General features: G+C 39.0%; 1 protein-coding gene across 12 annotated transcripts in view; it reads right to left on the bottom strand.

The window, feature by feature from the left end:
• Window positions 1-25,369, bottom strand: part of FAT1 (FAT atypical cadherin 1) — a 125,950-nt gene that overhangs the window by 87,438 nt on the left and 13,143 nt on the right. For all 12 annotated transcript variants that reach the window (XR_004422905.1, XR_004422904.1, XM_033104996.1 and 9 more), the window contains exon 2: window positions 16,587-19,869. Coding sequence is in view for 10 of the 12 variants with exons in the window: in XM_033104996.1 (XP_032960887.1) it covers window positions 16,587-19,851 (3,265 nt within the window). In the remaining 2 variants the exon portion in view is untranslated. The remainder of the gene's footprint in view (window positions 1-16,586; window positions 19,870-25,369) is intronic.

Here is a 25,369-nt window from a genome sequence, read left to right as displayed (position 1 = left end):
AAAAGGCTCTGGACCTATCAAGAGACAGTCAACAAAACAACATGTGCAGTATATGCTTACTTTTTTCTAATATCCAGCACCCGGAGCTGTACAGGTAGGGTGTGTGTGTGTATGTGTTTATACACATGTTGGAAAAAATGTCAACGGTGCTCTAGGCCGTAGAACTTTCAAGGGTTTATTTTCCTTCTTCTTCTTCTTCTTCTTCTTTATATAAGTCTACATTTTCCCACACTTCTACAATGGTTATAACATATCACTGTTTTTATTGGAAAATAAAGCTTGTCTTTAAAGCAAGGGTACTTCTCTGCTAATTTTGTCCAAATACAATGGAGACTCAACTCTTGAAAGAAAAGAATCCACATTATGTACTCATTTTCAAACTCCCCTTCCACAACCTTAAAAAGGACTTCTGAAGCTAACAGATGCCCCAGCAGGAAATAGATTTGCAACTGAACGGATGCGCCCACAGAGATATGGCAAGATGCATCTTCAGTGGCTTTGGCAACGATTTCCTCTTATTATTCCTTCACTCCCAAGTGCTTTTCAATCCAACCAGAAGCCTGAAGAAGTTAATAGGTCCTAAATATGTAGTCTGCTGCCTGAACTGATTGCCCTTCATAAGGTAATAGTGAGACCCCATGTGGCCCTTTCATGGGGGCTTTAGCAAATCCCCTGCAGTGAAGTGGCCCCAGGGCAGCTCTGTTTTCAGCAGACCAGGCTGTGACCTAATCAATAGGGTTCCAAGCAAGACAATCCCTACATTCAACAGTCCTAAGAAAAGAAGGGGGTGGGGGCATGCAGGGGGAGAGTTCAAGCTTTATTGAAGAATGCTATTTACCTGTCACAGTGATGATTTACCCCGCAGAGGTTAAAAAAAAGTCTCCAGCTGCTTCAGCAGACTTCTGGCCAGCAGCCAGCACAAAACCAACATATTTACTTAGGCTTCACTCACAACTTTTGATGTGAAACTGTTGAAGTCCAAATGGAAACAGGTAGATTTGTGAGCTACAAGGGTATAGCAGTAGAATGGCACAAGAGGTTTTCACAGTCTGTGTTCATTTCAATGCCATGAAAAGTATCATGACTAGAATGAACATGACTGAAAAAAAATCCCAGTCTGCACGTCCCAAAGTTTACACAAAAATACCAACATCTGAAATGTGACCTTTTTATCTCTGAAAATAGTTAGAACACCGAAACGACACAAAGAGCAAGTTTACAGAAGAGGGACTAGTTTTTATGATCGCCCTTGTTTCCAAAGAGAAGTATGAAAAATATGGGTTTTGAAGAAATTACACAGGTTAACAATTCTGCAAGCCCCAGGAACTTGTTGGTTCATTACTACATGGTTTGCTTCACTTGGATATGGTGGACCTCATCTAATCAAATCTTTTGGAAAATTACTCTCTAAAATATTGTCTTAAAACATCATATATTTTCACAAAAAAAGACTTATGTCTCAGAGGTTAAGTCAAATTCTCATCTCTAGATTAGAATTATGCTACCAACCCCAAATATGCCCCCAAAAGCAATGTGAACGGGACAAGTTTAATAACAGATGTTTATCCTGAAAAAAACAAACAAAAATCACTTGATGCACTCAGAATTTTACGAAAGCTATCTGTGGACAACATTTAATTGAAAACAAAGTTCTAATTTGAAATTAACTGTTAGGTTGTTTTCCTACACCCATTAACACAAACCAAGGAAGAGCCCAAGACAAATGACTAGCTTTGACACTAGGTTTAACATCACACATGGATAGCTTCAGTGTAATATTTTAAAAGCCACGCCAGGGTCTATGCCATCAGCATAGATTTTAATATTATTTTAATATTAATTTTAATATTGAAATTCATTTCGCTTGTTTATTCTTTCTTACTGTGGCAACTAGAACACTGAAAATTATATATGTGGACAGTAATACTGAGCAGTGCAGCCGTAACCCCTTAAACTAAGTCCTTTGAAGATTTAAAAAATAAAAGTAAACACTAGCAGAATTTACACAATTGTGCTAACATTAATTGTGAAAATCAGCTCACTTTTCTCATATGGATACTTGTACCTAAATAACAGAATCTAAACAATGGAATATTTCTAAGAAATCGTTTTACGGTATATTCTGGGACACGAATGGTTTTGTTGTGGTTTTAGTTATCACAGGTTGTGCTGATTACGTGCCTACATGCAGGATCATCTCTAATCCCAAAACAGAAATTATTTTCCTAGATAAAATTATTTTCTACATATCAAGAGCCATTATTTATTAAACTATCAAATTTTAGGTCAGCATCTCTAGGTTAAATTTCTAATGAAACTTACTCTAAACTTCTGTTATAGAACTTTAATCCTATGAATTTCAGAAATAAGACCCTTCATTTTGATATTTAATGAGCACTGAACTCTTCTCAAGCAATAAACAATGAACGAACATTTATGCTTTACTGAGGTCACTTATTTTTTTCATCGATAATGATAATCGTTTTCACTTCCTTGCTTTCCTAATCTCTTTGAGGGAAAGAATACTAACTGGGGTTTAATTTTATCTTCTCTAAAAAACCTATTAAAGATAGCCCTAAGTTTCCTTTTCCATGTGTACATCAAAGTGTTCAAAGGCATTAACTCCCCAGATTTGCAGACAGAAACATCAGGATTCTTAGTGAATCAGTACAATTATGAATTTGTTTCAAATCCTAAGATTTCTCTTTCAACTCATCATAGGGCATTCTCCTAGTTATTCTGTTGCATATATGTCCCACAATTCTAATACAAGCTAAATTTAGTATGATACTAAGTGGCATTAAAATACATCTTTAAGTTATTTTTAATACCTTTCCATTTAAGCTGAAACTTGAGCAGATACATCAGGGATGCGTTTGAAGCCTAAAGATACCAAAGCAACACTCCTATATTCTCTCCCTATTTCAGTTTCTATTTTCGTGTCCCCCCCAAATCTACCATCTACTTCCCATTCCATTTCCCCCAACTCTTTCATCCTCTAAGAGAAAGCAATAGTGAATGAAACAATTTGTGACAAATCAATTAGCAAGAAAAGTGGTCCTAATGAGCAAAAAATAACATCTGTAAGCCAAAGGCAATTGTGAAGAACTCCTTGATGCCTTTTATCCCTTAATCTTTCTTTCTTTGGCATGAAAATGCTGTTCAAAAATTGGAATTCTCAAATTCCCCTGGGGACAAGAAAACAAAAATATTTGTGGTAGAAACGGAAACAGAAGGAATAGAGACCTACTGCTTTGATATCTTTAGACTTCATGTATACTGCTCGTATCTCTGGTTAAGTTCCAGCTTAAATGGAAATATATCAAAAATAAGTATTTTAAAACCATGAAATGTTTTAACTGTATTTAAACCTTACATATAGCTGACTATGTAAGATAGAAAATCTTTAAGACACCATAGATAGATATTTTCACAGAAAATTTTCAAAAGCCTGTAAATTCTTATGCACATTTAATATCCAAGAAAGAATTTCCCCAAAGAGAAAATATCAGGGGAAGTGTCACTGCGGTACACTGAAAAATGAACACAATACTTTGCAACTCCTCCCATCAAGAGAAGCCTATTTTCCTACTTGTTGGCACACCTTACTCAGCCAACAGAATGTGGGAGAAGTGACGATGTATGAGTTCTGAGGGTTGGCCTCAAGAGCTTTTGCTGCTTCTCTTCCCCAGCTCTTGGAACCTTGAGATTAGCACGTAAACAAGTCCAGGCTAGGCTGTTGGATGATGAGGACCACAGACACAGGTCCTAGCTAGTAGCCCCAGCCCCCAGCCAACTATCTCAGAAGCAGAGCCACCAAGCCTATCAGCTACTGACCCAACACATGAGAGCCCAGCAAAGGAAACACCCAACTGAGCAAGCCCAAATTGCCAACCCACTGAATTGTGATCGAAATAAATGGTAGTTGTTTGAAGTCACTAAGTTGGGGATGGAGGTATTCCCCAACAAAAGGCTAAATAACACAGTTGTCTGTGATTTCATTCACAGTATTTAGTATCAGCCCGATAATAAAAGTGTCAATTCAGCTTTGTGCGTGCACTTTCTCCACTGAGTCTTCTAATCTCCTGCATGGGATCTAACTTAACGTGGCCATCAGCTCCTCATTTCTTATAACTCTCAGCTGTTCTCAGGTGCTAACTGTGCCTGCTGTGAACAGATCTCTACCCAAATCCAGGGATTTTCTGCCCTTCCTTTAATCATCCTAATAAGTGACTCATAAATTAGAAAAACAACGTTAACTGAACTGCTGTCTATTCATATGTTTGAAAGTTATAGAGTCAGACACCCTAGGCAGCAAGAAAAATGTACAAAATGCAAAAAGAGTTCATTTTTTTAAATTTAGAAGCAGTCACTAAAATGAAGAAAATATTTTTAGTTTCACATACATTATTCTCCTTAAAATAATCTAGTCACTGTATTTCCCTTAATTCAATTTGGCTTTAAAAGAAGGGTTTGCTCATAAGTAAACAGCACCCCATCAACAGAAATAGCCAAGAGACGCACAACACAAAAACAAACGGTTTTTAAAAAGGGTCCATTTATATGTGTTCAATATAATCAAGGAAACTGATGGTTTCAAAAAATACTGTGAAACACTAGAAGTGATTATTTTTTGAGTTTTAGGAAATTCATCAATGATGATACTAACAAATAAAAATAGACGCTGAAAGTCTTTCGAGAGTTCAAGTTCCTGCCAAAAATGTACAATCTAAACGGATATTCATCTTTTATACTTAAAACAGAAGTGTTTTGAATCCAGAGGATATCACCATTCTCTAGCGCAAGAAAACAACAATGTCTAACTCAGGTATATTCACCTGGAAAGCCAACGAATTTAGGATTTCTAATTCTAGGCTTTGGTATTCAAACTGACAAAGATGCTTCTAGAAGAAGGCAAACTATAAACAAAAGGAATCTGTATTGCCACTGAAGTTTTGTTGTGGCTGTTATTCTAATTCTTCGCTTTTAGCTATTTCAGAGGTATGGGAAAGAGGGCATTTTAAATAGAAGGGCAGTTTTAACTGCATTGAAAGAACAGGCAGAACTATGGTTCATAGGACAGTTCTCTACCCCCAATTAGGATTTTCTATGTGCCCCAAAGAACAAATTTAAGAGGGTTTTCCCAGTAACAGTTACTTAAATATGTTTCCCTTTATAATTCTGTAATAATCTATTTCAATTTCAAATTGTACTCATCCATCAAGTGCTACCGGGTGTCTATAGTGTGCAAGGCGCAGCTCTAGGTACCAGCAATCCAGGGACAGACAAAGCAAAGCCCCTGCCCTCCCAGTGTTTTTATTGTGGTGGAAGTAAAATGAGAAAAGCAGGCTTTTTCACAATGTTAGGATAATTTCTAACATGAACCATATGTAAAATACTTTTAAAATCACAGGCCTTGAATTATAAAAACCTTTTATTCTACAGATGTGATACTTAGCTTGACTTCTTTCTAAAACCAACATTTGAGCTAATTAATATCAAACATGAGTATTATTCATGTTCATGCTTTCCTAATCAACTTGCATGTTCTACATGAGGTTATCACTCTATTAAGAAAAAAATACATCTTTAAAAAAATTTTTTTTATATCTATCTTTTAAAAGTAACTGATTTCCATTTTGATGCCTCAGCTGAGGAACTAACTTGATATTTACATGAAAAACTCACTGTTTTGTTTTGTTTTTATTTAAAAATGTAAACACCTTCAGTTGAGAAATAAATCGAAAAAAGAACATGATGTGACATTTATTGGGTTTATCAAAAGACGAACATTACTGAATAAGTATTTGTTAAATATCAACTGTGAACCAAGCACTGGGAAAAGAGAAATAAAGATGTTTGAGACATTTTTATATTGAGCAGATTTAACGCAAGTGAAAAACCTAACAGAGCTAAAATCTTTTAAGTAAAAATTTATGGTGAAACTATTTCAAAGTCATTTTCCAAAAAGCTGTCTTCAACTAATAAAATGTCTTTACCCTGTGATAAAGGAAACATTACTTGATGAAAGATTCCCAAATCACTGTTTACAAAAAATGACCTCCATAGAGCTCAAAAACCATACTGACTGGAAGTGATATCAATGCCTTTAAATCACAGATCAGAAAACGTTGCCACATATGCATTTATTTCATCTTTCACTATAAAGCAGTTTCATGTTCCTTTCACAATGAACCATAACCTATAAAAATAGGCATTATTTACCAATTTCTTTCTTTTGTACTGAATAAGGGGACTATTTAGAAAAACTAAAATAGTTTAAATCCCAAATGCTCTGATTTTGAAGTCCATTTAAATAAAAATCCAGTCTGTCAAGAAAGTTAACTCTTATTATTAGAAGTCTGAGTTATCTGACAGATTATTTTACCTTTACTAGTTGAGCAAAGGGGGGTTTCCATGGTAAGTTGGCAACACTGAAGATCAAATCCTGGCCTAAAGGGCTGCCAACCTTAAAAATCGATGTATTGTTTATTACAATGATTTTACTAGAATTGTTTGTCTTGTACACCTCAATGGAGAGACGGGCTATCTGATGATACAGGTCTGTAAAGAACTACAGGTTATTATCTCACTTGAAAATTACCTTGAATGACAATTTCTCTTGAATCATTTTAAGCACACGTACAAATATATAGAAAAGCGATTCCTATTTGTTCATTGTAAAGTATTTATCTACTGCACTTATAAAATAGAAGTAACAACTACTATATATCAGCATCACACTCTAACCAACGGAGCTAACTGGCCACCCCACAACCACTATATATAATAATAAGCATATTATTAAGACTGAGTGTCATGTAATATATTAATATGTAGAGATCCTTGCAGGCTGTAGAACAGTATACAAAATGCTTGTCATTGGCCATTGTCACCACCATCATCATCATCATCACCATTCTCCTCACCCTCGGGTCCTCCTTTCTGAGAACTTGTGAGGACTGGCAGCCCTGGAACCCCGAGATCAGGGAAACTTAAACCCAGAGGTCCAAGGTTACTAAAGACCCATGAATAGGTTCAGCACTTTACGAGCCCCTGGTATTGTAACCAAATCACCGTAACGCTAAAGACAAAATACAGTTTTCAACAGATTCTCAGAAGTTTCTTTGATGCCAAAAACATTAAGAACCACCATTTTGGAGGTCTAGAAATAGGCACTGGGCGGCAGAAGAAAGGCTTCACTCAACTCTCATGACTACCATTATTATATGTTACAATCAGTTTGTTTGTTGAATAAACAAGGGCTAAGTAGGGAGAGGGCAGAAAAATGAGTAAGACTGTCCTCGGTCTTTGAGCTCTGGGACACAGACATGAAACAGACAGATAAACAAGACCCTGAGTCACACATGATACCAGGAGAACGTATAGAAAGTACGACTGAAACAAAGAAAAGCCAATACTAAGTACCTGTGTCGCAGGAAAGGCTTCTCAGGAGAGGCAACAATGGCTTATTAGGCCAACCGACCGAATATTGACTGACTGCCTGTTATATAAATCCAGTAGTGAAAGACTGAGAACCCACCCACACAACGAGCTGACTACTTAGAGGAAAAGGACATGTAAATAAACAATTACATTAGAGTGATATTTACAATGTTATTCTTTTTTTAAGTACATACAAGAAAAGAAGAATTATCTCCAGATAATTCAGATAAGAGAAGAAAGATTGATTGAGCAGAGTTAGGGACAATAAGAGCTGATCGAGTGGTCAATGTGTTCTCCAAAGGTGGGAAGACTAGAAACAACGGCAGAGGGGCTGAGGTAGTGCACGGGGAAGGGACTAGCTCCATTTGGCTGAAGCACATCGGGACGAATCCGAGCCGATGACAGGAGCACACACAAAGTAAACTGGGAGAGGAAGGCGAATTTATTAGGGTGTTACCAGCTATTGTAAAGAGCTTAGACTTCATGTAACGGGAGACACTGAAAGGATTTAAGAAGGAGGATTCCATGAGAGACTGAATACCTCTGCTCGAGAATCATCTCTACATTACCAGAACAACTTCCAACGTGTCACACTTTAAACCTCATCAATGTCTATTACATAATTTAAAAATTTTTCAAAATCAAACAAGGTCAATGCATAGCTTACTTCCCCATTATTTGTCATGTCTGTGTTTTAATGTAGGTACTACATAAACAGTGTTTTAGTGTCTTATTTTAACTCGTGAATTACTATAACGATCTAATGAGATAGTCTAAAGCACTTAAAATAGGGCTGATACACAGTAAGCATTCAATAAATGTGAACTATAATTATATACTGACCATGATAAAGGCGAAAAAGTGGTAAGTATATAACATGGTTAAATTACAGAAAATTAGAAAGAAGGCTTCAGAAACTAGAGAAATAGCTGGGTAATGCATATCAAAAAAAAAAATCAATTAGGCTAAAACTACAAAGTCTATCTTTCATAGACTTTCCTCAGCATAAAATAAATAGACAAATCTAATGAATCTCGTTCAACAGGTCAGTTCACTCAGCCACATGAAGGCCTAGCAAGGAATCAGGTTCTCTACGATGTCAGATAGGCTGAGGAGAGATGGCATAGTTTAACTGGCAAGGCAAGTTAACTGATAAGAGCGGCCCTGGAAGTATGTATGTGAATAGTTTCCTAGACTTACTATCTACGGTTAAACTGGGTAACTGCCAATTCATCGAGTACAGGAAAGTGACCTCGAATGTCAATCTTTCCAAGTCCATTTGTTCCTAGTAACAAAGACATGAAAGATTGTGTGTGCCTCATGGCATTCTGTCTCGTGCGGTGAGCATGTACTATTTATTTATAACCAACATGGCTTGATCTTTTAAAAAAATAAGTGCCATAAAGGTAGCTGCAAAGTAACACAGTATGCAAAATACAAACTGATAGATAATAAAAATTTGACAAATCCAGCCTTATGAACTAAAATAATCCACAAAGTCAAAACAACAGGGACTAAATGATTAGGGAAAAAAATCCAACATGGACAAACACCTAAAGTTTTAAAATCTGGCCAATTTTCATAATTGGGCAAGGCAGACAATATGGAAAAAAACAGACCACGTATTAATTGAGCATTTTATCTCCATACACATAGGCCACTCATGAAGTTAGGAATATTCAACTCTTAAACACTCTTAGAATGTAAAAATGGTTCCCTGCCAACAGGACTGAGGAGAGTGACATTCGCTCACTTTCGTGCCACATGCCAGATGGCCGGGGAGCACGCTGCCCAAGCCAAGGAGGCATCAGGGAGGATAACGCAAGAGAAAATGACTGCAAGTCATCGTTAGAAAATGACTATAAGTTATACAAGTAACTTGCAGATGAACTTAACTTCAGCTACCTTGTGGGTTAAACTGGTTTTTAAAATTAGCCAGGACCCTAACAATCATCTAAAATTTTGTTTTAATGTAAAAAGGCTGAAATTAACATCCTGAACAGTGCAGATGTGCAGTATTTTTATTTATGAGATCATACTTTCACAATTGCAAAAACAGGTAAGATACCTGTCCACCTCACCTAGACAGCGAAACTCACTACCTATACTGATTCACCCACTACTAACCACTTTGTTGGAATAATCTTCAATTGTTTGAATGCCACCACACTTTAACTCTAACACCCTGTTCTAAGTGTGCTAAAAGCAGTATGTTACTCTGAGAAAAAGTGATAGCTCAGAAAAAGGTTCTTAGATTCAACACTCCTTCAAGACCAAGCCTCAAATCTAGGATGCAAGTCTCCAGCCCAGCCCAACCCAGTTCAGCCGACAGTCCCACTCAACTACTAGCTTTCAAATGGGCTTCCTTAGAGCATCTCAAGGTCACTCTTTAAGGGATTAAGAATTACAAATTGGTAATTACAAAATAGTCACGGGGATGTAAAGTACAGCATAGGGAATACAGTCAATAATGTTGCAAAAACCATGTATGGTGCCACGTGGGTACCAGACTAATCAGGGGGATCACTGCACAAATTATGTAAGTGTCTAATCATTATACTGAAACTAATATTGAATGTCCACTGTAACTGAAAAAATTTTTTTTAAAAAAGATCATTCTTTAAAGCGTGAGAGGCAGTGCAACCTAGTGTTTGCAAGCAAGGCTCACTAGTTCTGTCACTTAGTGCCCAAGGGTCGTAGGCCAATTACTTCACTGTGAATGTTTCCTGATTGGTAACAGGGATAACAGTATCTATCTGGTGGGTGGGAGGATTAAATAAATTAATGCATATAGAGTGGTTGCACCAGCACTTGGTTGTGACACTCGGTGTCTGTGGTTTATCATTATACTGATGTCCACATCATTACTTTCATGATCACTGAAAGCATGAGGCCAAAGAGACTAGACCTGAAGTGATGTCTACCCCAACGCCTCCAGGGTCTGGCCCTTACACATCATTCGGGATTATACAAAGGCATTGCACAGCCTCACCGCATTCTTCTTCACAACACAATGCCACCCGCAACCACAGTTCGCAGAACTTCATAATACAACTTCCCCCAAACAAGTATTCCATCAGTACTTAAAGCATCAACTTGTTACATATCGGGGGGGGGGGGGGGGGGGGGGGGAACTGAAGAAAAGCTGATCCTCTGTTTTCTCTGAAAACAAAATGGAATTTCCTTAATATTTCTAATTAGACCCTATTTTCACCTTAAAATCCATCTGGTTCAAAGGAGAACCTTTCCCCCAGTAGAAAGTATTACCATGTCCTGCCTGACTCAGAATATCTCTCTCTCTCTCTCTCTCTCTCTCTCTCAATCACATGCGCGCGCGCACGCGCGCACGCGCACGCACACTCACACACACACACACACACACACACACACACAGAGCAGTTCTTACTCCCAAATACAGCAACAACACATTATCATAATATAATTTCTGCCAAAGACCAGTGTCCAATCTCACTGTGGCTAGGAAATCCATTTCTCTTCAACTTTTGTAGGAGGAAAACAAAAAGAACAGGACAGCAGCTGCTGCCACTTACGGGAAGAGACAGCAATACAAAAGCCCTTTCACCAGCAAATTTCTTAACTCCCTAACCCAGCCTCCCACCAGTATCTATTTAAGTTCCTGCTGCCAGGAATTCTAGACCCAGCTCTAACAGAGGTAATTGGTCCCAGCACAGCAGACCGCACTTCTAACGGCCACTCTTAGAAACTTTTTGGTCATGGGGCTTTAGCCCATTAATATCCTCTACATTCTATTTCCTGTCCTGAGAGAACAGACCCTAGGAAAAAAACATAGGTCCTTGGGTGTATGCAGACTATCCTACTCTCTGTTGGGAAAAGGGTTGTTTTTGTTTTTTTTAAACTTGAGTGAATAATGAAAATAATTTGGAGTTTTGCCAAACCAGACAGAAGCCCCAGAAACATTTTCCCTCTCAGTGAGGTCAACAATAAGTTAGCTTGGACTAGAATTCCCTTCTGTCCCCACTACACAAACGTGTTCATCCTGTGTCCCTACCTAAGGAAGGCCAGGAACCAATCTCCAAATGGGTAATATAGGAATGGAGCAACACTCCCCCACAGTGAGAATGTAGCCAGTGTCGCTTAAGAAAACTACAGTCCTAATTTCCCCTTCCATATTTCATGAACGGTGATTTATCTTGTTGCAATAGCTGTACTTCCACATTAATTCGAGTCTTCTCATCAAAACGTCTATTTCAATCCTGAAACCAGGACTGGGATTCTAAAAGTAACACAGCACTAGTAAGTTCAGGGTTTGCTCTTATCTTAATGAAAAACATTATCCCCCTCTGCCCCCGCCAAATAAGTAGTCACAGGGGGAAATGCTCTTATTGGGCTGCATTATACTAAGAGCCACAAGCTGAACCAAATTACTCCAGACTGAAGGGAAAACATACTTAAGGGCATCCTATTAGAATACATACGAGGTGTGACAATTAAGCTCACGAACTCATCCTAGAAAAAGTGCTACATACCTCGTTGCTGAATATCATTATTGTCACCTTCAAAGTACTCCCCTTGGGAAATTTTGCACCAATACCAGAGCCTAGTCCACCCTTCAAAGCAACTTTGGAGCTCTTTTTCTGGAATGGCCATCAGAGCTGTCGTCATATTACCCTTGATGTCCTGAATGTCATCAAAATGTCTTCCTTTCAATATTTCCTTTGTCTTCAGGTAAAGAAAGAAGTCATTGGGGACCAGATCAGGTGAGCAGAGAGCGTGTTCCAATACAGTTACTTGTTTACTGGCTAAAAACTCCCTCACAGACAGTGACGTGTGAGCTGGTGCATTGTCGTGATGCAAGAGCCACGAATTGTGGGTGAAAAGTTCAGGTCGTCTAACTTTTTCATGCAGCCTTTCAGCACTTCCAGATAGTAAACTTGGTTAACTGTCCAGCTGGTACAAATTTATAATGAATAATCCCTCTGATATCAAAAAAAGTTAGTAATATCGTTGCAACAAGTTTGCGAACTTAATTGTCCGACCTCGAACATCAGTGGAACAGACATCAACTAAGCACTGCCTCAACAGTTTCCACTAACAATTTAAAAATCTTTGGCCAACCATTTTTCTAGACATAGCCAAAGTTCTAAAAATTAGCAGAAACTGGCAATTTTTATTGGTGCTCAAGTAATAATTAACTCGGATGGGTACCCACCAGCCAAGCACACGAAGCTGAACTGATGCCACAAATCCGCAGAGGGATGCTCAAGGTTCTATTCTGCTCAACTCTGAAGCTACAACAAAGCAACCAGGAACATAGCTGAAGCGAGGATGGGGAACGCTGGGAAGTACAAAGTCAGGAGAATCAAATCCTGAATGTGAAATTACACATGCCGCAAAGATACTTACTCCACTAACATTTCTGTTCAATCTGCTTTACAACCCTCACTGTAGATGTGAAGGAGACAGAAAGAGGGAGAATCTTTATGGCAGCACTGGAGATTGGCTCTCAAACAAGACTGACTTTCCAAATAATTTTTCGCATAACACCCTACCCTTCCAAACCTCACATGGATAAGAAATCAAGTGGCTGATTTGTCAGAACAATTCACTAACTCCCAGAAGCCGCTCCAGGAAAAGCATATGATGCAGTGAGAGATTTTCAGATGAGTCAACCGACTGTCACCCCCACACTGCAATTACAAGTTACCTCCTTGCAAAGCCAATTAGCAAAATATGTACAAAATCCAGAGCTGACAGAACTGTACATATTTTAGGTAGTCCACAGAATTTCTATTTCTTCAAGAAACTACTTTTCAGGGGATGTTTCACTGTAAGCAGATTTTTTTTTTTTAAAGGATCTTAAAATATAGTAAGAACTAAATTCAGATTGCTGCATTATATTCTCTGAATATGTTCTATGAAAATGATACACATATTTGACAATAGTGAAATAAGTAAACCACCACAAATACTTGGTTATATTACTCAGCCAACACTATAGTTTAAACTTAAGCCAAGGGCAAGAAGCAAACAGTTAAATGGGCAGGTTCTTGGTGTCCAGGGCCAAAGCTGTCCTGTGGAGGCTTGTATCAGTTAGCCCCACATTAAATGTCTGAGTAGAAGAGAAAGTAAGAGCACAGCAGAAATGGGCAATGAGCAGAGACTTAACTTAAGGTCTAGAAAGGTGCTAATGAACCTGACCTGAGCCAGGCCAATCCAAGTCACAGAGTTTCAGTGCTATGTCCTATGGGGTCCCCATTGGTGTTCTGAACTGCCCCTCGTTTTCTTCATCTAACAGGCAGGCACCTCTCTACACATCCAGCCTGCCCTAGAAATTAGTCAACAAACCCCAAACAAAAAATCAGCATATGTAATTTTAGTATTTCTACTGCACAAAACACACTGACTTTTCCTGAAGGAATTCTCCATCATGATACCAACTGTCTTGCCAGGAATCTATAAAACCACTTGGGCTGATAATTCTACTGCCAAAAATACATCTTGTGATGTATACCAGGCCAATGTGTAAATATTATTATATCACTTTTATTTAATTTCAAAAATCATACTAAACATAAATCTGTACGCCTCATATTTTCCTCTGTAAAGAAAGGACGACAGAATAGATGGCCTAGAAATCGCCAATTCTTCTCTCACCTTTAAATCTCACTATTTACACAAATGCAGTTCCGTATATACTTACCAAGCCCACTGCCCATAGTCCCAACTCATCCCCTGGCCTCCTACTAAGCTACCACTGGAACAGTCTGCCACTGCCATTCAGCTTGAAAACTACTATAGATCTATTTCAGGATACTGCTTGTTAGGTGGCTTTTTTTTTTTCTTTTCTTGGTAGTAAAAATATCTCAATCTCTTAAATTTATAGGTGAAAAATACTAGTTTCTAAATGAGTCTTTAAAAGGCAACAGAAAATAGTCTTTTCACTTGAAAGAAACAACCCCAAAAAGCAGTGCTCATATAATTTAAGCCATCAAGGAAATGTAAATTAAGATTTTAGTTCTATTTTCTGCTTGAACTTGAACTTAAAACAGGTCTTTATAGGTTTTCAAAACCCACTTTGGAAAAAAAAAAAGTAGAAATAACTGTCCTTAGGAGAGTCACAAAATACTTCAGCTTCAGTTACCAAGTTTTGGGTATTTTTTTATGTTGACATTACACCTGAAAATTCTAATTCATGTTAAAGAGCATGACTAAAAAAAAAACAAAAACTCTATTCTACTCTTTCAGATGAGTGATTACTAACTTCTGTTAGTTATGCATTTTTCTCTTGAATGCGTATTTTAGATGAGTGGTATGTAATCTGTATCTATCATGTGCTAGTAGTATTTAATTCATTAGAAAAAGAATCCCTTGAATAAAGAGGATCACTTTAAAAATATTATAGCATCTACATAACCTATTTCTATATATTTCTAAATAACCTGTCCTATATTCTAGGACAATAATTATATTTTTCTTTTGCTATATACCTGGGAATATGTGGGATATTATATGTGGGAATGGATACTGGTACAGGTATTGACTTAAGAATTTATTTGTGGTATTACTAAATATAAACAAAGTTTGAATGTAATAAGAAAACATCCCTTTGAGAATGGATACATTCACAAAGGAAACATCAATGAGACTAACGGACAAATTGAGCTCCATCTATGGCCGACTAGTGCTGTGATTATCCAGTTTCCTTCCATTTCCATTACAATTTTAAGAGGGCAGGATGTTCAAAGTCAAAATAATCATTAATGTACTCATTCATTCTTTTACTATTTAATGAGCAGCTGCTACATGCCAGGCACTTTTTGCAAGATGCTGAGAATAGAAAATGCATGAGCTAAAAGCTTGTCCTTAAAGTGGTTTGGGGGTAAACTGCATCCCCTAAAACTCATGTGTTGAAGTCCTAATCCCCAGTACCTCAGAACGTGACTGTACTTGGAGATACGGCTTTAAAAGAGATAAAAAAAAAAGTTAAAATGAGGTTATTAGGGTGGTACCTAATCCAGTATGGTTGGTGTCCTTATAAGAAGAGATTAGGACACAGACATACAGAGGGAAAAATCATGTGAAGACACAGGGAGAAGATATCTTTCTATGAGCCAAGGAGAGACAGGTCTGAGAAGAAACCTACCATGTCAACACCTTGATATTTGACTTCTGGCCTCCAGCACTGTGAGAAAATAAATTTCTGTTGTTTAAGCCACCCAGTCTGTGGTACTTTGTTATGGCAGCCCTAGCAAAGTAATATAACGGCTCACACTCCATCACAAGAGATTGACAGATAACTATATCAATGAAAAGCTGCTAAATTAGAGATACATACAAAGTGCAACACAATACATACTCTAGCCTAAATTGGCTCTTGGATGTTCTGATTTGGGGACTTCATTCTAGGTGGAGGAATATGGTAACAAAGCATTGCTACCACTTCCAAAAGATATTAACAGACTCTAATACATGCTAGGGAGCTTTCCCATGTTATTTCACTTTAGCCTCACATAAATCTTGCTGTAATTTTGAGGGTCCCTATCTTATAGGTGAAGCAAGTCAGTTTCAAGAAAATAACGAGCATGTCCAAGATCAACCAATTAACCGACTGAAAGAGCCAAGATTCCAAGCCAAGTCTTCTCAATTCAACATTTTACTACCCTACATCTGTCTCTCAAACAAAACTTGGAGGAGGTATGAAGTAAAGCAGATCACATGGTGGAAGTTTTAGTAGTCTTCTCTCTGTGCACTACGCAATTTTGCAGGTGAGCAATAAGCTCAGGATGGTGGCAGTGACTGATCCAAGTCTGAAAATATACTAGCTTGAAAAAATTTTGGAAGGGCTTCCCGAAGTCACAGCAAAACCACAACGATGCTTCTGATAACACAGAGTACACATGTAGAGGTCAGTATCAGTGGTCATGACTTCAATGTTCCCCCGTTTTTTACTCATTTTATGCCAGCGTATTCAGGTTCCATCGTCAGGGCTTAATACACACACAGACACCTGCAACGGGACAAAAAGCATGCACATGTACTTCCACACTGAGCCCTACCAGAGGCCAATGGGGAATTGCGGAGGCGCTACCACAGGACAGATACTGACGTCACACAAAAATGGGAGGGGCGATCAAACAGAGAAATAAGAACATATTTACCTGTTTCTTCATCTATTTTGAAAACACCAACACCAGAACCATCTCGAATGGAGTAGCGGATCTCCCCATCTCTTCCTGTGTCCTCATCGTGGGCTGATACTGTCATGACCGACGAACCCATAGGGACATCTTCTTTCACTACACCCTTTTCCACAAAGCTGGAAAACACTGGTGGGTGTAAGTTCTCATTCACATCAATCACCTCAACTTCAACATAGCAAGTAGATGACAGAGAAACTGGCTTCCCTTTGTCTTTGGCCCTCACTGTGAGATTATATACTTGCTTCTTCTCGAAGTCCAGCTGCTGTACAATGCGAACTGCTCCGCTGAGTTTATCCACGTCAAAGTTTCCTTCTCCGTGGTCCATGAGACTGTATCTCACTTGACTAGACTGACCTAAGTCGGGGTCATAGGCCTCTAACCACATGATTATGGTTCCTTCTGGAAGGTCCTCTCGAACTTTCACACGGTAACTCGGTGGAATAAACCTAGGGGGGTTGTCATTAACGTCCTCTAATGAGACTTTCAAAAGGACAGTGGAAAACAACTGGGGTTCTTCCGTGGCTTGATCCCTGGCTTCAATCTTTACGTAATGCACACGCTGCTCTTCGCGATCCAAAGGGTACACAACTCTCACAACACCAGTCGTGCTGTCAATTGAAAATTTATCTGTGTCTGTGAGAATAGAGTATGTCACGTGTCCATTGGGCCCTAGATCTTTATCTGTGGCTTCAACCTGGATGATTTCACTATTTATCTCCTTGTCTTCACTCACTTCAACAAAATAGTTCTCCTGTAAAAACTCAGGTGGATTATCATTGGCGTCCAGAACTCTGATATCTAGAAGATGCCAAGCAGCCTTCTGCGGTATACCAAGGTCAGATACTGTAATATTCAGGGTATATTTGTCTGTTGTTTCACGGTCAAGTGGGGATAAAATTTTTAGCATTCCAGTTTCCATGTCAATAATGAAACAACTATCTTCATTTCCTCCAGAAATGGCGTAGACAAGTTTCCCATTGAAGCCAGTGTCAAGGTCTGTGGCATTCACGAAAATTATGCCGGAACCCACAGGATGGTTTTCCTTCACCTCGATACCAGTTGGAAGAGTACTTCTAAACTGAGGTGCGTGAGCATTGACAGAGTGAGAATCAAAGAACACGTCCTCGATCTCTCCCTGACTGTGTAATTTATTTGCCTGCAGGAGTTTCTCGGCCAGCATTTTGGCAACGCCAGTCTCTTCACACTGCAAGTTTACTGGCTTGCGACTGACAGCCACAGTTATGTTGATATATAACGGTGTGGCAAAATTTTCTCCATCTGTAGCTGTAATTCTCAGACTATGAAATGACACCTTTGCACCTAAACCATCCATCAGCGATTGCTTTAAAGACAACACCCCGGAGTTGGGATTTAAGCTAAACAAATCTAGTTCATTCCCAGCTTCAATCTGATAGCGGACCAACTGAAGTTCATCAGCATCGATAGCAGAAACAGTAGTTATTTGCTCTCCCACACCTAGATCCCTGGGAATGGTTCCTTCACAATTGATTTTCTCAAACAAGGGTGTGTTGTCGTTCAAGTTATTGAGAGTAATGGTGGCAAGTACTTCAACTTCCCGGCGGTACGGCAAGCCCCAGTCTGACGCTCGAATTCTGAGGGTATAAACCCGAGGCATCAGCTCGTAGTCCAAGTTTTCTGAAGTACTCACAGCACCGGTGAAATGGTTAATCACAAATGGCACAGGATTTACATTGGCAATGCTGTAGGTCACGTACCCGTTCTCCCCCTCATCGGGGTCCACGGCACTCACGCTCGTGACCGTGGTGCCAATGGGCACGTTCTCATCAAAAGATGCTTTGTAGGCTGTCTGGGTAAATTCAGGGGGGTTGCTATTAGCACTTAAGACTTTAACCAAGACCCTGGTTGAGGCTTTTCTGTCACTTGTTGTTACTTCAAGTTCAAACTGGGACGCCTGCTGCCTTTTAATTGGTTCTAAAATGGAAATGAGACCAGTGTTGGGATTTAAACTGAATTTCGCTTTTCCCGGTGCACTTTTGAAAACATACCTCAAATGGGAATAACTAGGTGTGGCCTTTACCATGACCACCGGTGTATTAGAAGGAGCAAATTCACTTATTTCTGCTCTGTAAACATCCTTTTCAAACCTGACTGGCCCAGCTCTGAACTGTGGAGAAGTCACGTGAATGACTTTCATAGACGAGAACTGGGGAGGGGTACCTTTATCTTTAGCCTGAAGTGTCAGATTGTAGCCAAAAGGATGACTGTCCCAATCAATGCCAGCAACAGCTTTGACTTTATACTCTTTGCTCCCTGGAGAGGACCTCACAGTTCTGAACTGTTGGAGGAGGTCACCTGCCACGATGCTTAAGGAAGCTACTTCCCCGTCGGCACCCTGATCACAGTCATCCACTGTTACGATTGCGTATGTTGGGTCCTTGTCCAGTTCCGAAGGTGACAACGTGACAGCTGTTATCACAGGAGCACACTCGTTGGCCTGTTCTACATGCACTGTTAGCTTGGCCATGCTGCTGATGCCACTGCTACCATACAATTTCATTCCACGGTCCACAGCCAGAATTTCCATCTCATACAGCTGAGTCTCTGTGTAATCAAGTCTACCAGTTAAAACTACTGCACCGCTGGTTGGGTGAATAGCAAACATGTCCGTTCGGTCTTTGAAACTGTAGTAAAACTCTCCATTGGTTCCTATGTCTGCATCTGTGGCACTGACTCTTGCAATACTGGTCCTTATGGCTGTGTTTTCAGGTAAAGAAACGCTGTATGAGGTGGGTGAGAATAATGGTCTCAAGTCATTTGTATCCAGCACTTGCACCCTGACCACTGTCCGTGCTTCAGTATTACTATGTTTTTCAACTGCTTTGACTATCAACATGTAATGGTCTTTTACCTCTCTATTAAGAATAGCTGTATTTCCTCCTTTGGTCCTTATTCTTAGAAAGCAAAAGTCTCCAAGGACGTATTCTTCAGCTTTGAATAGGTTTTCGTTGTCTCCTGAGACAATTTTGTACCTTAATTCCCACAACGGATTTGTAATATAAATGCCCATTTTTATAGGGTGCCCAACATAGGTTTTAGCTGCAGAATTTTCATGCACAGTGACATTGTACTGGAATTGTGTAAACTGTATAGGAGTCTGTTCAAGTGTTTGGCTTCCATCACTGTCTCCAAAGTGATGGAGAAGGAGAAGCAGCAGCAGAAGCACGGCCAAATGTCTCCCCATCGCTTAACTCTCAGGAACCTAAAACAGAAGAAAGAAATAGGAATCGTTATTTTGGGGAAAGAAAACAAACAAAAAAAATGTCAATTTTTTTCTTACAGTTTGTTGTAGACCTTATATTTTAACAAAGTATTTTCCATCTCTGTGGAATATGAATAAATGCAATGGTTTTAGAATTTTTTCTGTTTTCCAATATAAGTATCAACACTCTTATTTGTCTAGTGTTATTAAATTTAAGAACCTCTTTTTCATATTTTAGTGACTCAAGTTAAAGAATCCTAATGAGCATCAGATGAAAGACTGCCAACTTGTAACAATTAAATTACATTCTTATACTTAAATCTTCTACGCAAATATAAGCAATTGTTAAAAAAGTAGATAAATACATTGTTTACATTTACTTATGTACAAAAAATGCTCCAAAGCTCACAAACTTAATGTTACCACTGTATCCTGAGTATGGGAAGCTTCGAACAACTAATTTAGAACACAAAAACTCTATAAACAGTGATTTTATATGACCTCCCATAATGATAGCCTGTAATCTCATTTCAAAATTTATCCTGGAATTATTTCTTTATAAGAATGGTTAAGTTCACTCCCTATATAATGTGAGGATTTACTGGCTCACTTAGCAGTATATGACAATTTAAGTGTATTAAAATAATTATATCATTCAAGTGTAATACTGAGGTCATTTCTGAACCAGCACATGAGCCAGAAAAAAAAACAAATGAAAAAAAAAACAGCTTACAAAAGGCAAACCAGCAGCTTGATGGTGAACAAAACTTTTCTTAAGTCAGCGTAGCACATCTCACTGACCACATGAATGTTTTATCACCACTGCTGTCAACGACCAACGCTCAGAGTGCCTACTGTCTTTGGGGCACGGAACAACCTGTCACCCGAACACAAGACACACACCAAGAGCCAAATCACCTAAGCTAACACACACAGACTAGGGCCCAATCAATGCAGCCGGCGGTAGGCACTGTGGGCGGGTCAGAGGGAGAGGCGGAAGGAAAGGACACCTGAGAAAGGCTTGCCTTTAGCCAGTGGGAAAGGAGGCAGTCCACTGGGCTGAGGCCTGGCAAGGGAGCAGGACAATGATTTTCAGACCAACTGTGCCCCAAATACCAACAAATTCACTTTGTAAATCAATGTAGCTTCACAAAACATCCCAGCACGGAGAGTAGAGGACAGCTCCGTACCCTTGGCAAAGTGACTCTCAAATGAATATTCACAAAATGTGAATGCTACCAAACGTGAAACAGCGGACGGGAGGGCTGTTTTAACAGCCAGGTTGAAATTAACATGGCAACATTAATTTACAGCACCTTAACTCACCTAGCTACTGCCAACTTTGCCCCATTACTCATGTCATTGGGTGGGGGGGGACCTGATATGCTGAAAGCCATTAGAAGCTTAACTGATAATGAATCGTGCTCAAGTTGGGCACTGTAACTTGTTCTCTAGTTATCATGCCTTCTACTCAGCAGAGAACATCAGGAAATTAAGACCGATTTTTTGGCCTCTAGAAGAACAGTTTAGAAAATAAGAAAACAATTTCCCTCTAAAACTATCTCTTCATTTGGTCAACAGTTCTCATACTCAGGGAAATTTGAATATTATACAATGATCCAGTAATTTTTATCAAAACAAATGAAAACTTCAATTCTATTCCACCTACAGGAACCGGGACAAACGATGCAAGGTACGTGGAGTTAAAAGACTATTTTAAAAGACAGAGATCCCTGTCCTCAGGCATTTATTATACAATGTAGGAATAAATATGTATATGAAGAAAATGCTTTAAAGAACACTCAAAAAGATGATATTGAACAGCCACTATCTTTTGTTTTAGGGGACATATTATTACTATTATCCACTTTACAACAAAGTATTATATCAGGATCATATTGTAAGCAATTAAAATATTTTTGCTTAATTCTACATGTAAAATATTATGCATTAAAAAGAGTAAGACAGCACTCTGTATGTTGATATGTAAAGATATTCAGCTATATTAACTGGAAAAACTAAACTGATCCCACTTATGTTTGTAAAAACAAAAAAATAAGGAGGGGAGATAAATTGTGTGCAGAGTACATGAATGTGCTTTAAAAAGAACAGAAAAATTCTTAATAGATAAAAAAATAAACTGTTAACAGTGTAACTTCCGGAGAATGGACAGCTGGAGGATGGTTTACATTTTCACTTTTCCGTCTGAATTTTTGGGTGTATGTTATCTTTATCATTCATTCACTCCCTTCATCAATGATTTGATTCATTCAATGAATATTTAATAAGCACCTACTATGTGTCATGAACACTTCTAGATGCTAAAGATACAAAAGTGAACCAAACAAACTACCAACAAATCCTCATGGTAAATACATTGCCTGGTGACAAACAAAGAAGGAAACAAAGATGATGATGATTAAGTACTAAGGAGAAAAAAAAATAATAAAGCAGGGCAAGAGAGACTGTGGTCAGGAGCCTGAAGGGAAAGAGAGGGCCCTAAATTCAAAAGGACCAGGGCTTCTCATCCTCAGCACTATTGACATTTTGGATTTCTTTTGGGGGGCGGGGGGGCAGGGAGCAGTGGAGGGAGAGCTGTCCCACGCAGTAGGATGTTTAGTATTATTCCTGGTCTCCACCCACTAAAAGCCTGTAGTATCACTTTGTCCCACCACCTAAAGAAAAATGTCTCCAGACATTGCCAAATGTCCCCTGGGGCTCAAAATCACTTCCAGCAGAGAAGCCTAGTTAGGAAAACAATAGAGAGACCACTGTGGCTGGGGTACATGGGTGAGAGGAAGGCAGTGAGGGATTTTTTTCTTCTTCAAGAAACTTTCAATTTTAGAATAGTTTCAAAGATAGTTTCTTCTACTGTTAATGTCTCACATTATTATGGTACATTTGTCACAACCAATGCACTAACAGAGATGCACTGTTATTCACTATTTAAGTCCTAATGCCCATTTTCTGTTCCAGGCTCCCACTCAAGACCACCACGCTACACTTCTTCACATCTCTGACTCCTCTGGACTGTAACAGTTCCTCCAACGTTCCTTGTTTTTAATGACCTTGACAGTTGTGAGAAGGACTGGTCAGGTATTTTGTAGAATGTCCCTGAATTGGAATTTGCCTGATGTTTTCCTCATGATTACCCTGAGGCTATGTGTTTGAGGGAGAAGATCCGAGAGGTACCGTCCCATTTACATCACATCATCACGTCACCATGACTCATCGATGCTGATGTTGTACTTGTTCATTTAGCTGAAGTAGCGCTTGTCAGGCTTCTCCACACTGAAGTTACTCTTTTTCCCCACTTGCTGTACTATACTCTTTCGCCGGAAGTCACTGTGCCCAGCCCACACTTAAGGAATGGAGAGGTATGCTCCATGAATTATTTAGAATTCTTCTACAGGAGAGATTTGTCTGTTCTCTCCCATTTGTGTATTTATTCAATCATTCCTTTAAGTCAGTATGGACTCATGGGTGAAGGGTAATTTTCAGGACTGATTTTTACCACCAAAAAAATGAGAAACCACTTGAGGATTCTGAACAGGGAGTGTGGCGTGCTCTAAGAAAGGGAAAAGGGAGGCTCTGGTACCTGTGTTGAGAAGAGAATGCAGGGCGGCCAGGGTAAAAGCTGAAGGGAGGCCCGTCAGAAGGCTGCTACTTCAACAGTAGAGGAAAGAGACCATGGAGGCTTAGCCCAAAAATGGTAATGGTGGAGGTGGGGAGAAGTGGTCAGAGTCTGGATCTATTTCAGGATTTGCTGATGAATTGGAAGGGCTGAGGTAGGAAGAGAAAAAGAGAGAGGTATCAAAAAAGATTCCAAGGAGTGTGTGCTGAGGAAGAACTGAGCTGTCAGATACTAAGAGAGGGAATGAGGGAGGAAGAGGTTTTAGGGAGTAAGATGAGGAGTTCAGTTTTGAACAACTTAAGACAGAAATGTCTGTTGTAAAGATTTAGTGGGCAGTTACATGTGTGGGAGAGGTCCAGCTTAGCAATATAAATTTGAGAGTCATCAGAATATAACAGATGGTTATTTAAAACCACAAAACTAAGATCTCCAACGGACAGAGCACTGAGAGAGAAGGAAAAAACCAAGAGCTGAGTCCTGTTGCTACCCAAGGTTTAGAGGAGAGCAGAGAAGAGTAACCAGCAAAGGAGATAAAGCAGCTGCTGAGGTAGCAGAACCAAGAAACAGCGGTGTAATGGACACGTAAGTAAATCAATCTTTTTGAACATCTGAAGCCTAACATTAGAGCTTGAAAATAAATGACCCATAAATGCTGGCTGGTGCCATGCTGTGCCCACCACCACCACTAAAAGGCCCTGGACACCCTTTTTATCCCCCAGGTCACCAGGAAAACGCCCAACATGTCAAGTTATTGCAGCTGTTTTCTCACTATGGCATCTCACTCATTCGGTCTGGTCACAGCCTCTGCTACCACCCACTTACCTCTCACAACTGGGTTCCCAAACACCTCCACCACCTTTTACCACTTACCTACCACAGTTCCCATGGCTGGAATAAACTTTCTGCACCACATTCATAACTGAGACTTTAAAAAACACTAAATGTACTGTGCAAAGTTGGCTAACAGAATGCCACTGTAACTAGAATAAATTATTAAATGCAGTTCTTTTGATAAGGAAAAGAGTCCATCTTTAGGAGATTCTGTTAACCTTAAAGTAATGTAAGAACTATGAACTCAGGTTTCACTATAAAATACCATGATTAATAAATAAATAAATAAAACTATGGCTGTTGCTCTATGCAAAACAAACGAAAAAGATGAAGAAGAGAAAAAATGGTACTCATATCATTTCATCTAAAAAGTACATTGTTACCTAGAATTCACGTTTATGAAAACTAAGCTGCAAAAACCATTGTAGCCAAAGGCTACACTTTGATATTTAGAAGGTGATCACACTACTTGAACTCACAGTAATTTAGGATTTCACCAAAGTGAAAACAAACAATGTTTACTAAGTTATGTCTTTAGGAGAAACGGCCTCGGGTCCAAAGTTTAAATATCTTTAGCAAAGATCTCTAAAAATCCATAAAGAAGAGAAAAATAATAATTTTTGTAGTAAGACTCAGACATTACTATGCTCATATTTCATTAGGGAGACCTTCATGTAAAGTGTTCCACAGTCAATTACTGTGATTGCACATTCTTCACAAAACAGAATACAATCCCTGGCTGAGAACATGACGGCATAAATTCAAATATTTAGATCTAAATCTGAAGATTCAGAAGTGTTTCATCTGCTCAGAGACAGGACATTAAGTGGGACACAGCATTACACAATGCACAAATTCTATTCAATGTTGTATATTTATTATTTAGGAGTCACAATTCTTACACAGATCGTTAGTTATTCTAGTCCTCTACACACTGGGAAACAAAACTTCACGTTCTACATGTGATAAAAATACGGAAAAACATCCAAAAACTTTGTGTTCTCACTCATCATGCTCTCCTGATGAGACTGACAT

The sequence above is a fragment of the Rhinolophus ferrumequinum genome, chromosome 4 (assembly GCF_004115265.2).
Source record: "Rhinolophus ferrumequinum isolate MPI-CBG mRhiFer1 chromosome 4, mRhiFer1_v1.p, whole genome shotgun sequence".
NCBI lineage: Eukaryota > Metazoa > Chordata > Mammalia > Chiroptera > Rhinolophidae > Rhinolophus > Rhinolophus ferrumequinum.
The sequence above is the reverse complement of the archived record's forward strand: the minus strand, read 5'-3'. Positions and strand labels throughout refer to the sequence as shown.